Here is a 14705-nt window from a genome sequence, read left to right on the forward strand (position 1 = left end):
AATGTCCTTTGACTGAATGAATAAAGGAAAGAACAGAGGGTTTCAGCATGGGTAGGTTGGGAGGAAAGATGGGAAATTGACTGATAGCTGGGAGAAACTGGAACTCTCCAGGTGTTCGAGAGTAGGAGAAGATACAGTTGGAAGTTCATGCGAGGATCATGTGTTGGAGGCATGATTGATGATGAATAGCAGGCATAGGCAAGCACAGAGAGTGGAGGTGAAAGTCACTGGTAATAAGGAATGCAGATTAGCGTTTAGTGGATCATCTGTAAACACATCGAAGCCTCTGAGGATTGGGAAAGAAAGCGGGGTGCTAGGGACGATGATGAGCTAAGACCCGAGTCTTTAATGAAGGAAAGTCACCAGAGGGAAAGTGGGAATGGTGAGAAGGGTCAGAGGAATCTTAGGCCAGACGTAGAGACCCTCAGAGGAAAACTGGCTTTGATGCAAGGCTAGGTACTGCAGGGAGCGACCTGGGGAACCCCTCCACCCCTCAGCCCCCTACCGCTATTCCTACTCAAGGAATTGTGGACTATGGGACAAGAATGGCCTCCACCAGGAGGCTGCAGGAGACCCAAGCTTCACTCAAGGCCCCAAAGTGGAAAGGCTATGTACAGATGTATACAGTGGCGGTTAACATTGCAGTGAAATTTGAGAGGTGGCCGCAGGCCAGTTTAGGAAAGGACCAGCAGCAGGAGGCTGGGGGGCAGGGGGTAGAAACAGATATCAGCAACAGGAGCTCGCAAGCACTGGTGGGAAGCGGGCCTGTCAGTAGGCGCCCACGAGTGAAAGACAGCAAATGTCTTACCTTTGGTGCCGGTGGTTTTTATGCAAGGCTGGGTAGGCGCTGGACCCCATTACCTTATTATCTTGAGAGGTCAGGAGGGCTGCCCAGGTTTCGCAAAGGGGAAAGGGGGACCTCATTGCAGGGAGGGGCTGCCTTGGGGGATTCCCAGTGTTACAAAAGTCCGGTTAGATGAGCTCAGGGGTGGGGAGTGCTGGGAGCCCTGCCGAGTTAGGCTTCTGGGGTTCGGGACTATGGGGAGACCCAGTGGAACTGTATTGAGCTCAGTCAGCCTGGATGTGCTCAGAGCAACTGCACAGGCCTTTGGCTGTGAAGCCGCCTGAGGGGGAAAGGGTCTCGTCTGCACACAGTGTCTGTCTCCTGGTTTCAGCAGAAACTTGGCCTTGCCCTCCTGCCCCTCGGGGAGTGTGAGACATTTGTGCATTCCAAGCCCTGGTTGCTGGGGCCTTCGAACACTGTAACCAGTTTCCATGGCTGAATTTTTTTTTAAGATTTATTTATTTATTTGAGAGAAGAGAGAGTGCGCGCACAAGTGGGGGGAGGAGCAGAGGGAGAGGGAGAAGCAGACTCCCCGCTGAGCAGAGAGCCCAAAGCGGGGCTCGATCCCAGGACCCTGAGATCATGACCTGAGCCAGAGGCGGATGCTTAACCGACTGAGCCACCCAAGCGTCCCCCCCATGGCTGAATATTTAAGCCATACTTTTATATGCAGTTTAGTTTCCACTACGGCCTCTTCTCTTTTGAAATCAAATCTAGTGTGGTGTGGCTTCCATTTCATTTCAGAGTCACGCAAATCCAGGGCTCCTGGTCTGTGGCAGAAATGCTTCGGCAACGCCAACGTTCTATTCTTCTGGGAGCACGGCCATTGTCATCTTCAAATCCGAAGTCCTCAGCGGAAACTCTAGAGTGGGTTTTACCTATCAGATTGCAGGTGAGCCCTGAAACTGTCACCATTCCTGCTAGAATCCACTCCCGTGAGTAAATGTGGGCCTGTTAACATGAACCACACCCGCAGCGAGGTAAGAATTTTAACTAGAAGCCAGGCCCACTTGAGCAAATTACTAAAGCTGGTTTCTGAAGAGGCAAAGTGACTATGATACTAATTAAAATGTTTAGAATACCAGCATATTCTTCAAAGTTCATGGAGCTAATTCAAGTATGTACCCGTTGCCTTATGAATTATCCACTTGACTGCAAATGGAACTCACTGTACCTTAGGAAGTTATTTTGTAAAAAGCAAGAAGTCCTGAAAGGGTTGTTTGATTACGATCACAGCTAAGAAGTTTATTTCCAGAAGACATTATTTGATGTTCATCTCCAGCTTGATTAAAACCAAAGCTGCCTTTGATTAAAACAAACAAACAGAAATATTTGGGGTGGTTTTACCCATTTTTTACCCAAAATGATAAAGAACAGCAATTTACCAATTCTATCAGAACAAATAATTCCTCCGAGGATGTAAACGGAAATCCTCAGATAAAAGTCTGTCCTGGATGCAGAGACTTTGTGCCTGCAAGAGTCTAGATGTCAGCCCACTCCACCTCAGTGTGATCAGAACAGTGCAGAGAATGCTAGAGCATTCCTCTTCAAAGGAGAAGGCTCACGTTTCATATTTCCCGTGGGGGTGTTTTATGTTAAGGAGACAGTGCATTACATTTGCTCTCTGCCATACCTTGCTTCCTCTGACCTCACTTATCTCAAAGGGAAGTGAAAGGGCTAGTATTAGCTTTTTTCTGAAGTTGTTCAAATTTAATCATCTTTTTGAATTCCTTCCGTCAGGTTGAAAGAGCATGAAATATTGGGATGCATACATTAATTGTGAAATTTTTTTTCCCCTAAGGTTGCAACAGAGACTATAACAAGGCATTTGGCAATCTGAAGAGCCCTGGATGGCCAGATAATTATGACAATAACTTGGATTGCACTGTTATCCTCACAGCCCCACAGAACCATACTATTTCCCTCTTTTTTCATTCATTTGGCATCGAGGACTCAAGTGAATGCACACATGATTTCTTGGAGGTAACATAGTCTAGATATCATATAAATGAACTGTATAAGGGGCGCCTGGGTGGCTCAGTCAGTTAAGGTCTGCCTTGGGCTCAGGTCATGATCCCGGTGTCCTGGGATCCAGCTCCATGTCAGGCTCCCTGCTCAGCGGGGAGTCTGCTTCTCCCTCTCCCTGTGCTCCTCCCCCCTGCTCCCAATCTCTCTCTCTCTCTCATGCTCTCTCTCTCTCAAATAAATAAATAAATAAAAATTTAAAAAAATAAATAGATGAACTATTTAAAAGATGGATCACTGAAGATTTTTCACCTCTGTCTCTGCTACCTCTAATCATGGATCCCTTACTTGTTCATAATTTGTTCATTATTTTTTCATGCCATAAATATTTACCAAGCATCTTGCAGGTCCAGGAACTGGAAATGCAATAAGGAACAAGACATAGTCAGGGCCCCCAGGAGGCTCACAGTCCATGGGAAAGACAGGAAATAGTACGCACACAACAGAGTCAGCATGGTTAGGAGCACCTAATTCAGTTTTGGGGACAGAGAAGCTTCCCAAAGGAGGTGATGTGTGGGTTCAGAGAGAACCATCCAGTGCCATGGAAGAAGCAGAACCAAGCTCTGGGAGCGCTTGCACTTCTGTGAGTCTCCAGCCCCACCACAAGAGCACCTTCTGCGTCCTTTCTGCTCTGTCCCACCTACACTGTATAAGTGAAAACTATACTGTCGTTCACAGGAGGATGTTCTGAATGAGCCCATCACTGAGGCAGACACTGTGTGGAGCACAGTGTGCCTGTATTTTACCATGAAAACCCCAGAGCTCACTTGCATGTCCTTTGCAAACTCTTTTGGAAATGTGTTCATTCTTAGGCAGTAAACCGCAGTGTCACCAAAGACTTGGATATCCAAAGATGCTGAATTGCTCTGTGGATGGAATTTGAATGTAAACCTTACCGGAAGCACTCTAAATGAGCCTTGTCTCACGTACACAAGAGTCCTCAGTACGGTTTCCATATGGTTTTCTCCTCTGCATCTCTTCTGGTCTTATTATCCTGGGAAGCTCTCCCCTACAGAATTAATCTAAATCTTTTGTTAACAAATATCCTTAATCCATAGCGTAACGGGTACTTGAAGGAAGCTTGGGCCTTTTATCATGGCAGATACGTGTCATGGTAGGAAGTGGAGAGTGATGGATGTAGCAGGCGGGAAAGGAGGGGAGGAAGACTGTATTGTTTGTGTCAGTCAGGGCATTGAACTCAGACCTTTGTGCCTCATGCCTCACCACTTACGTAAAGTGTCAAGCAGAAGCCAGACGAGGTGATACAGAGAAAGGACAGAATAATCCCTCCCGTTCAGAGTCAGAGCGCAGCTAGCTACCCTTGGTTCAAGCCTGGGTTGACTGTTAGTGCCTGGAGTTAACACGTGCCATTTTCCCCTGGGTGCTGGGACCCACAGGCTAGCTCTCCAGCATTGGACGTGGGGATGCCTCCTCCCAGCTGCCCTCCCTATTCCATAGAAGTTGGTTCAAAACTTCCTATCCAATAAGCAAAGACAGGAAACCACAAGTCAGGCCCGTAAAGTGCAGCCCCATCTGGTTTTTGGAGGGAAGACTGGCATGGTTTATTGGCAGCCCTATGCACAAAACTCACCACTCCATTCACGTTAACTATGCCAGGAACAGAAATTTCTCAGTGAGGATTGTGACCGTATTACTACCACACAAAAGCCAAGCCCTGGATCACATTTGGAATCTGTATTTGTTTTTAGTGCCTTTGCCTCCCTTTTCAGGGTCCTCTAATGGCTCAGAGATGTTTATTGCTCTCATTGATCCATTCTTCCTGTGCAGAGAAAAATGGAGAGGATGCTAGTTGGAAATAATACCCCACTTCTCCTCTCAGAGCAGAGCTTTCTAAAACAGGATCCAGAGGAAAGAGAGCCAAAGTTAAAATAGAGTGGGAGCAGGTATGGCCCTCCAGCATTCCTGAATATGGTGGCCATCTCTGTCGGCGGGTGGCTCACTGCCTGCTCCATCCACCGCAAGGCCACTTAGAAGAGTAAGCCAAAAAGCACCAAAAGGCACTGTTGTCTCCCACTGCTACTCCATCAACCTAAAAAGAATCTCACTCTAGGTCAACACCACCCAGTTAGACTAGCCACGGTGCCTCTGAAGAACCTCTCTGACTTAAGACAACCAGCAATTAACCAAACGTTAAATGATGGAATTATAAAGGGAATGGAGGAACATCCAAGAATTTGAATACATGTGTCAATAAAATCACCATTCATACATGTTGAGCTGGTTCCAGCTCTACGTTGCCTGGATAACATTTCTTTAATACTCCTCAAGAGTCCTCCTCAGAGGTCTGAGAGTGCGCAGAAGGTGGTTGAGTTCACTGCGGTTACCCATACTTACCCACTGACTCATTTCCTGTTTTTATATGCATCTACTCTAAGCAATGAATGAAAAAAAATCTATTCAGCTTCAGACTGTGTTTTTAAAATTACATAACAGTCCAATTTCATAGATTTATTGAGGTCTGTCCTTTTCCCATCCTGAAATCCCTTTGGTTTTGAACTTTATTATACTTTGTACATTGCTTTTTTTTTTTTTCATAGCCCCTTCTTAGCCAACATATGGGAAAAAAATCATACACACGGTATAATGAATAAAGCATAATAGAAGTGACTGGAAACAGAGCAGGCAATATCCCCCTCCAGTCTTTTTGAAATTCACAGATAGTTTTGAATCTAAATGCAAATGGTTTTTGATCTACAAATTGGATGTTTCTGTCCTTTGCAAGAAAACGTGACTTCTGGGTGTATTTTCAAAAAACCCTTCATTCTTAAGCACATAAAAAGACAAAGCTTTTCCCAAAGAGGTTGTCATTCAAATTGTCTCATGTGTCAATGGGTAGCAATGAAAAACCAAAGAAGAAAGGATAATATGCTTAGGTATAGTAATTAATGGCTCACTTTTCCAGGTAAGAAATGGAAGTGACAGCAGTTCACCATTACTTGGCACGTACTGTGGAACTCTGCTGCCAAATCCCATCTTCTCTCAAAACAACAAACTATACTTACGGTTTAAGAGTGACAGGGCGACTTCCAGCCATGGGTATGAAATTCTCTGGACCTCATCACCCTCTGGTAAGACACTTGCACTTTGTAAGGGAAATTGATGTAGGTGAGAAAAACACAGGGGGTCTAATAAGAAAAGATAAATAAAAGTGACCATACCAGGATGCCTGGGTGGCTCAGTCGGTTAAGCATCTGCCTTCGGCTCAGGTCCTGATCTCAGGGTCTTGGGATTGAGCCCCACATCAGGCTCCTTGCTCAGCGGGGAGCCTGCTTCTCCCTCTCCCTCTGCTGATACCCCTGGTTTTGTGCTCACATGCTCTCTTTCTCTCTCTCTCTCTGACAAATAAATAAAATTTTTTAAAAAGTGACCATACCTTCTTAGCCATCTGTATACTTGATTTTTTCCAACAAATATAGAGATCTTTAACAATGAGAATACAGATATCCTTTTTAATTCTACTCTCACTCATTATCTACATATTACATATATCTATATGTATTTATATACACATGTAGATAAATATATCTAGTAATATGTAGAAATATAGGAGTGCATACATATATACACATAAAGCATAGATAAGATATAGATTTTAAAATCTTTTATAATTTCTGATTTTGTTGTATTTTTAACTTTTGGTTTGATCATCAAGGTAATTCTCTGAGAATTCAAAAAAAAAAAAAAAAAAACACATGTGTACCAAAAGCCAAGGTACTAACACATACTTGGGTATAAATAAGCAGCTTCTCCTCTCGCAGCACCTGTCATTTCTTCGCAGTCCTGGAGGTTAATTGCTTTTTTTCAGGGCAGTAAGTAACTGTTTGGTTGGTAGTTTATCAAATAACTGAAGGAAATTTAAGTCATGTCAATGTATTTAACTCAAGAGAGGAGGACTATCTTTATGAGATGTCCCATTTAGGTATTTGGTAATATCTAAAAACTTTCCAAATAAGAATGATAAAAATGACTTATTTTCAATAGACTGAGGGACAAGAAATAATTTAAATCTTGGCAGCTAAAGATGCTTGCAGATGATCTTCAAAGCCCTAATTTTACAGAGGAGGAAATAAAACATGAGGTTAATGAATTTTCCAGAATGCACTGCTAGATTGCAGTAGAAGCAAGACTATACCTCCAGGGGTCAGACACCCAGCTCAGCGCCTTTTAATATTACTGTGCAGTGCGGTTTCTTCCTGCATAGCAGGATATCTGGGTCCCCAGGGTATCCGGTCTAAATCATGACAGTGTTCATACACAAATTAACACTAATACTCACAGAACTCTGGCAGACAATCTTGGTACTGTCTGTTATAAGCTCGGGAAAGTCACTTAAATAATTCTTGTCAAAACCTACAATGACACACTCTTTGGGTTTAGCCCTGGAATTTCACTTTTAATTTGACTTCACTCCCATCATCATCATCCACTGAGGGCATGTGGAGGGCCCACCCTACACTGTCAAAAGTATACGACTTTAATTACTCTCTCCTATGGCTACTCTACCAGGTTCTTTGTTTTCCCATTGTGTTCTCAACCCACTGTTTTCAAAGAAATGTCCTAGAAGGAGTTGTCCCAATGTCATGAGATACAGGGAGCAGAACGTATGGTGGAAGGAGGGGGTGGGGGGTGGTGGTGAGGGCGTGGGAGGGATGTAGCCCACAAAAGGAGCAGGAAAGGGGTTTCTGCCTCCTCTATTCTTGCCAAGGGTCTCAGCATTTTGAGAAAATAGCCACCATCTTATTTCCTCACACGGGGATGGTTTCCACTTTGTTCAGTCAAACGTCCTGCGTTGGTTTCCTTGCAGGCTGTGGTGGAACTCTTTATGGAGACAGCGGCTCCTTCACCAGCCCCAGCTATCCGGGCACTTACCCAAACAACACTCACTGCGAATGGGCGATCACTGCACCTGCTGGAAGACCTGTCACCATCAGCTTTTACTTTATCAGCATTGATGATCCCGGAGACTGTGTCCAGAACTACCTCATCCTCTACAGTGGACCGGATGCTAATTCTCCATCCTCTGGACCATATTGTGGGGCAGTGAGTAAAACGAACATTTTAAAATTTCCATTTATTATTTTTAAATAATAACAGTATATACTTCTAAAGGGAGACACATGCAAAGTACAAAGTACAAGCCTCTATAAATTTCAGCTGCTTCCGTATTTTCCTTTCTATTTGGGGAGCACGAGTGCCACCTAGTGGGCATTGCATGGAATTAATAGTACTCGTTCCCAGACTCCAGCAGAATGGCGTGCGCAGGGGTTTCGAGGTCCAGACTTGGCAGAGCCCACTCACACCTGCTGACTCAGAACTTCTGGGACATGGGCTGCTGTACATTGTCTTTTAAAAGCTCCATACGTGATTTCAATGTGCTGCCCAGGATTGAATACCCATATTGTTGTCTCCATGAACACAACTATGGACAATTTGGACACCTGGCTCCATTTCATCTACTTCTTGTTGAAAATTGCAGGAATTCTTGGAAGAAAATAAAAAGGGAGATTGAAGATGGGTCTCGTGACTAGCAGTTTGTTTTCGTAAAGTTCTGATGTCCTAGATCTTCCCATCAAGTGAGGGTTCTGACAATGACTCAGTATTGCTTGCGTCTCCCTCACCGTCCTCTCATTTTGTATGAAAGCAGATGCAGGGCTTTCCAGGAAGGGAAATGTGAGCTCTGTGGAGGGCATGTCTGTTTCCCACTGTTCTGCTCTTTACTAGCTTGGGCTTTCTAATTAACTGGACAGGGAATTACAGCCGCTAGAAGTCTAAAGAGTTGTTTGCCTTTTTAAAATTAAGATAAAATTGACATATATTAGTTTCAGGTGCATAACATAAATTTGGGATTTTTTTTTTTGTGATGAGAATTTTTAAGGTCTACTCTCTCAGCAACTTTCAAATATACACTACAGTGTTACTAACTACAGTCTCCCTGCTGTACAGTACATCCCTAGGACTTAATTATAACTGGGAGTTTGTACCTTTTGACAGACACCCTTCATCCATTTCACCCACTCCCACCTCCCGCCCCTAGCAGCTACCAATCTGTTCTCTGTATCTGAGAGTTTGGTTTTGTTTTGTTAGATTCCACAAATAAGTGAGATCATATAGTATTTATCTTTCTAACTTATTTCACTTTAGCATAATGACTTCGAGGACCTTTCATGGTGACACAACCAGCAGGGTTTCCTTCCAGATGGCTGGATATATATATATCCATTTGTCCATTGATGGATACTTAAATTGCTTCTACATCTTGGCTATCATAAATAATGCTGCAGTGAACATAGGGGTACAGATATCTTTTCAAGTTGGTGTTTTTGTTTTCTTTGGATAAATTCCCAGAAGTAGAATTTCTGGGTCATATGGAAGTCCTGTTTTTAATTTTTTGAGGAACTTCCATAATGTTTTCCACAGTGGCTGCACCAATTTACATTCCCACCAACAATGGATGAAGATTCCCTTTTCTCCACATCCTTGCCAACACTTGTTATTTCTTGTATTTTTTATAATAGCCATTCTAACGGGTAGGAAGGGATATCTCATTGTGGTTTTGATTTGCATTCTCTGATGTTTAGCGATGTTGAGCATCTTTTCATGTACTTGTTGGCCATCTGCTCGTCTTCTTTGGAAAAATGTCCAGTCAGGTCCTTTGCCTATTTTTTAATCAGACTGTTTGTTTTTGCTATTGAGTTGTGTGAGTTCTTTATATATTTTGGGTGTTAACACCTTATCAGATACATAACTTACAAATATTTTCTCTCAATCAGTAGGTTGCCTTTTCATTTTGTTGATGGTTTCCTTTGCTGTACAGGAGCTTTTTAGTTTGATGTAGTTCCTCTTGTTTATATTTGCTTTTGTTGCCTTTGCTTTTGGTATCAAGTCCAAAAAGTCATCGCCAAAACCGATGTCAAGGAGCTTACTGCCCATGGGTTCTAGGAGTTTCATGGTCTCAGGTCTTTAACTCATTTTGAGTTGATTTTTGTGCGTGGTGTAGTTTCATTCCTTTGTATGTGGATATCCATTTTTCACAGTGCCATTTATTAAAGACAGAAAGGATATGAAAATAAATTCTAAAAGAATCTACAGATGTTAACAGGGGACAGTTGTATACTTTACTGATATGATTGTTTTGGTTGCAAAAATAAGTATGGGTTTCCATCAGAAAAATTAAAATTTCAGTAAGAAGTTGAATTTTTAGTGATAATATCATTGAGGTATAATATTCACAAACCATAGAATTCATCTTCTTAAAGTGTACATTCAGTAGATTTTAGTAGATTCAGAGTTGTGTAGCTCACACCACAATCAATTCTAGAACATTTCATTACCCCAAGAAGAAACTCTGTATCCTCTAGCAGTGAATCTCCATTTCCCCCCAGGGCTCCTCCCCACCACCGGTATCCTTTTGTAAGGTATCTATATTGATTCTTAGCAAGATTACTTCTAGAAAAATATGCAGGTTTACTGTAAATTCTATAAAGTTTCTTTATGTAGTACTTAAGTGCTAGGCTAACATTTCCAGCAAAATGTCCCAATTTGTGAAATACATGATTTGTTACTTTTATTATTTTTTTTCAATTTTAGGACACGAACATAGCTCCCTTTATGGCATCTTCACATCGGGTCTTCATAAAATTTCATGCAGAGTATGCAGTGCATCCATCCGCATTCCGATTAACTTGGGACAGCTAGCCGCGTCCCCTGCAGGGCCCACCGACACGACATTGGACAGCAGCCTGCCATCCTGATACGGCATTCTGCCTGGCCCACTGGGAATCATCTGAGCTCTCTCTTTCACCAAAATATGTGTGGAATCAATGTCCGTACATTTTTTAAAAAGTATGTAGAATGTAGCTACTTTAGTCTTGGCTGTGCATGTCATCCTTACTCCTAACATTTTTGAGCTGAACATTTTTAAAAATTCTTTAAAGAGTTGGAAATAATGATGGCATATGTGATGTCAGTTGTCAAAAGTTCATGATAAAATAGCATGATTTTCCCTGTGAATGTCAAATGAGGGGTAATAAACATTATTGAATGGTACACATGATGCTGCATGAATTTGTAACTCATCACAGTTTCGTCTTTCACTAGCAGGTCTATGTAAGTTTTCAGGTTGAATTTTTACATTTGGATGAACTACACGAATCCTTCAGAATAGGAACTCTAAAACCACGCTGCCTGAATTTGCATTCTAGCGCTCCTCGTTCAGTTCTGCCTTAACTTCTCTGCGCTTTCATCTCCAGAAGTCCCACCACTGTCTACTCCTAGTTTCCCAACACAGTCTCTAGAGTCATCAATTGCTTAGCCATGCTTTTATAAAGTTTCCTGCGGCCTTTATCAAAGCAAGAGTGCCTATATTAAATATGCAAAGTTAAGTCTTAATAACAACATGGGACAAAGTGAATGAAAGAAGTTGTGGAATGTGTTACTTCATCTTACTGGAATACTCAAGTGCCAGAAAAATTAATCCTGCACAGAGTACAGAGCCACATACATAAAATATTCTCACCTTTAAAATTCCTGCTTCCTTGGGGCACCTGGGTGGCTCAGTCGGTTAAGCGTCTGACTTTGGCTCAGGTCATGATCTCGCAGTGCCGGGATCGAGCCCCACGTCAGGCTCCACGCTCAGCGGAGAGTCTGCTTCTCCCTCTTCCTCTGCCCCTTCCCCCCACTCGTGCTTGCACTCTCTCTCTCTCAAATAAATAAATAAAATTTTTAGGGCGCCTGGGTGGCTCAGTTGGTTAAGCAACTGCCTTCGGCTCAGGTCATGATCCTGGAGTCCCGGGATCGAGTCCCACATCAGGCTCCCTGCTCAGCAGGGAGTCTGCTTCTCCCTCTGACCCTCCTCCCTCTCATGCTCTCTGTCTTTCCTTGTCTCTCTCGCAAATAAATAAAATCTTAAAAAAAATAATAATAATATTCCTGCTTTCTTTAATTCTGTGTTATGGGTAGATACATCAACTTTATAGCTGACTCCCTCTGGGAAAGAATGGTGCATGTGATGAAAGCATCATCCAACCCACAGGGTCCTGACAAACCAGAGCAATGGGAAAAACTCAAGATGAAATTTCATGGGGGGAGATATGATATTTTGCTCTTTTACCTAAAAATGAATCACCAAGGTACAGGAAATGGAGAAAGTTTGAAATGACAGGAATTTCATCTGAAGGCAAGATTAATGAATGCAGCTGACAAAGAGTAAAAGAAGATTTGATCTCAGATTGTATCATTAGAGTAATGGTATCAACAAGAGTCAATTTCAGTAGAAAGATGCACTTTCCTAGGAGGCATATGAGAATATCCAGGAGGTATATATACAAATTTCAAGAAAGCATAGTCAATATTATAACGTATTTTTTAAATTGGAAAACCTAAAACAGGAAAAAAGTAATTTCTCCCATTCTGGAGGTTGTCTTTTCAATTTATTGATGGTTTCCTTTGTTGTGCAGAAGCTCTTTAGTTTAATGTGATCTTACTTGTTTATTTTAGTTTTTGTTGCCTGTGCTTGTGGTGACTTAACCAAGAAATCATTGCTAAGGCTGATGTTAAGGACCTTTTCCCCTTGTATTTTCTTGTAGCATTTTTACAGTTTCAGGTCTTACATTTAAATCTCTGATCCATTTTGAGTTAATATTTGTGAGTAGTATAAAATAGGGGTCCAGTTTCATTCTTTTGCATGTGGCTATTCCAGTTTTCCTAGTACCATTTATTGAAGAGACTGTCCTTTCCCCATTGTGTGTTTTTGGTACCCTTGTCAAAAAATAGTTGCCCATATACATGAGGGTTTATATCTGGGCTCTGTTGTGTTCCACAGATCTATGTGCCTGTTTTTGTGCCAACACCATACTGTTTTGATTACAATGGCTTTGTAATCTAGCTTGAACTCAGGAAGTGTGATGCCCCCAGCTTTGCTCCTTTTTTTATCAGAATTGCTTTGGCTATGCAGAATCTTTTCTGGTTTCAAACTAATTTGGGGATTGTTTTTGTAATTTTATGAAAAATACCGTTGGAATTTTTATTAGGATTGCTTTGAATCTCTAGATTGCTTTGGGTAATACATGTATTTTCACAACATTAAGTCTTCCAATCTAAGAACCTGTGATATCTTTCCATTTATCTGTGTCTTCTTCAATCTCTTTCATCAGTATCTTACAGTTTTCAGTTAGTTACATTTATTCCTAAGTATTTTATTGTTTTTGATGCAATTATAATTGGGATTGCTTTTTAATTTCTCTTTCAGATAATTTGTTGTTAGTGAGGAGAAATGCAACTGATTTCTATACGTTGATTTCGTATCCTGCTACTTTACCAAATTCATTTATTAGTTCTAATGGTTTTTTTTCTTTCTTAGTGGAATCTTTAGGGTTTTTTTGATTTTAAGTTCATGTCATCTCTCACTAATAAAACCCATCTCATTTCCTCTGGTTCTGCTTTAATTTAATTCACTCATTTATACATGTTTATTTAACATTTCCAATGTGACATGCAGTAAGCACACCAAGGATAAAGTGGGGGACATGACAGCCATACATCAACTGATGTCTTCCTACTTCAAAAAATCCATTTCCTAGGGCCATCTTGTCCTGTTTCTCGAGGCAAAATTCTCAATTTCCTTATCTGATGAAATTTATATTAAGCCAGCTGCCCAGATCTAATGGCTAAGTGATAACTTCCTTGCCCCCAAATTGTATCTTCATGAAGCTTCATTCTGAGCGATCACTCCTGTACAGAGCTAACGATCAACTAGTTCACACTGGTACAGACGTCCTGGTTGTTAAATATTGAGATACACCAAAATGCTGCTTTCAGGCCCTAAGTGGAATCCAAAAACTATAATGTAAAATGAATGTGTTTGAGGGGGTGGGTGAGGGGAAGTCTTACTTGGAAGATAATGGAAAATTATAGTCCATGTGGGTCTGAAGGAATACAAAGAAGCACAAATGTAAAGAAAAGTAAATTACTCTGTTCACAACTGATCATATTCTGAACTGAGAAAGTCTCATGATCACCTTTTAAGCCCATCCCATTCCAGGTGAGAATGGGAATTCTAGACATCAATTTGAGAAGAGTAGGGTGGGGACAAGAGACAAACTCCAACACCACCTGTCCCTCCAGCCTCCCCATGATCCAGCAACCAAAGGGCTAATGCTTGGCATAGAAGGTGGCTTTACTAGGACTCCTGGTTCACTTCTTCTGGGAATACCTATCCCTCCCTGCTTATAGTCTGGGAATCCAGATTTGGGGAGAGCCAGCCTTCCATCTACCACCTGATCTCTCTCCCTTTTGATTATCTGTCTCCCTAAACAACTGGACCTTAGCAGGAAGAACAAATCTCATTCCTTTTAGTTTTCAAGGGTAAGTCTAGCCATTACTGGCAAGAGTCACCCTTGGGATAGCTCAGCAAGAGGCCACCACATGCTCTCTCTGGACCCAGTGGAATATTGGGTACTCCAGGCATTCTTGTGAAGAATGCCCTAGGGGATGGTTGGGGCCAATGACAGTTTGGGGCTAGGAGATGCCCAGGATATGGGTTCTAGTTGTCATAATTTTCTATTACATTTAACCCCATTTAATGGATGGAATTTGTTGAAAATCTGTCACCCACTTACCAAGGGAATACTAACAATATTAATTGTATCAAGAAAAATTAGAACTAATATCTATGTAACATTTACCCTATGTCAGGTGTTATTCTCATATATCACTCACTGAATTAGAATACTAAGAACCATCACCCCCATTTTACAGTTGAGAAAAATGAGGTATGAAAACTTACATAAAACTTGAGTGACGGAGCTATGATTTTAAC

At 41.8% G+C, this 14705-nt stretch overlaps 1 protein-coding gene across 1 annotated transcript in view; it reads left to right on the forward strand.

Annotated features, from left to right (window-relative positions):
• Positions 1–10682, forward strand: part of CUBN (cubilin) — a 264463-nt gene extending 253781 nt beyond the window's left edge. Inside the window, exons 63-67 of the mRNA XM_045874338.3 lie at positions 1589–1736; positions 2646–2827; positions 5793–5958; positions 7695–7930; positions 10478–10682. Coding sequence (XP_045730294.1) covers positions 1589–1736; positions 2646–2827; positions 5793–5958; positions 7695–7930; positions 10478–10585 — 840 coding nt within the window. The 3' untranslated portion in view covers positions 10586–10682. The remainder of the gene's footprint in view (positions 1–1588; positions 1737–2645; positions 2828–5792; positions 5959–7694; positions 7931–10477) is intronic.
• The last annotated feature ends 4023 nt before the right edge of the window (positions 10683–14705 follow it).

The sequence above is a fragment of the Mirounga angustirostris genome, unplaced genomic scaffold (assembly GCF_029215605.1).
Source record: "Mirounga angustirostris isolate CCGP_5_RB_7025 unplaced genomic scaffold, mMirAng1.0.hap1 SCAF_5, whole genome shotgun sequence".
NCBI classification, from domain to species: Eukaryota; Metazoa; Chordata; class Mammalia; order Carnivora; family Phocidae; genus Mirounga; species Mirounga angustirostris.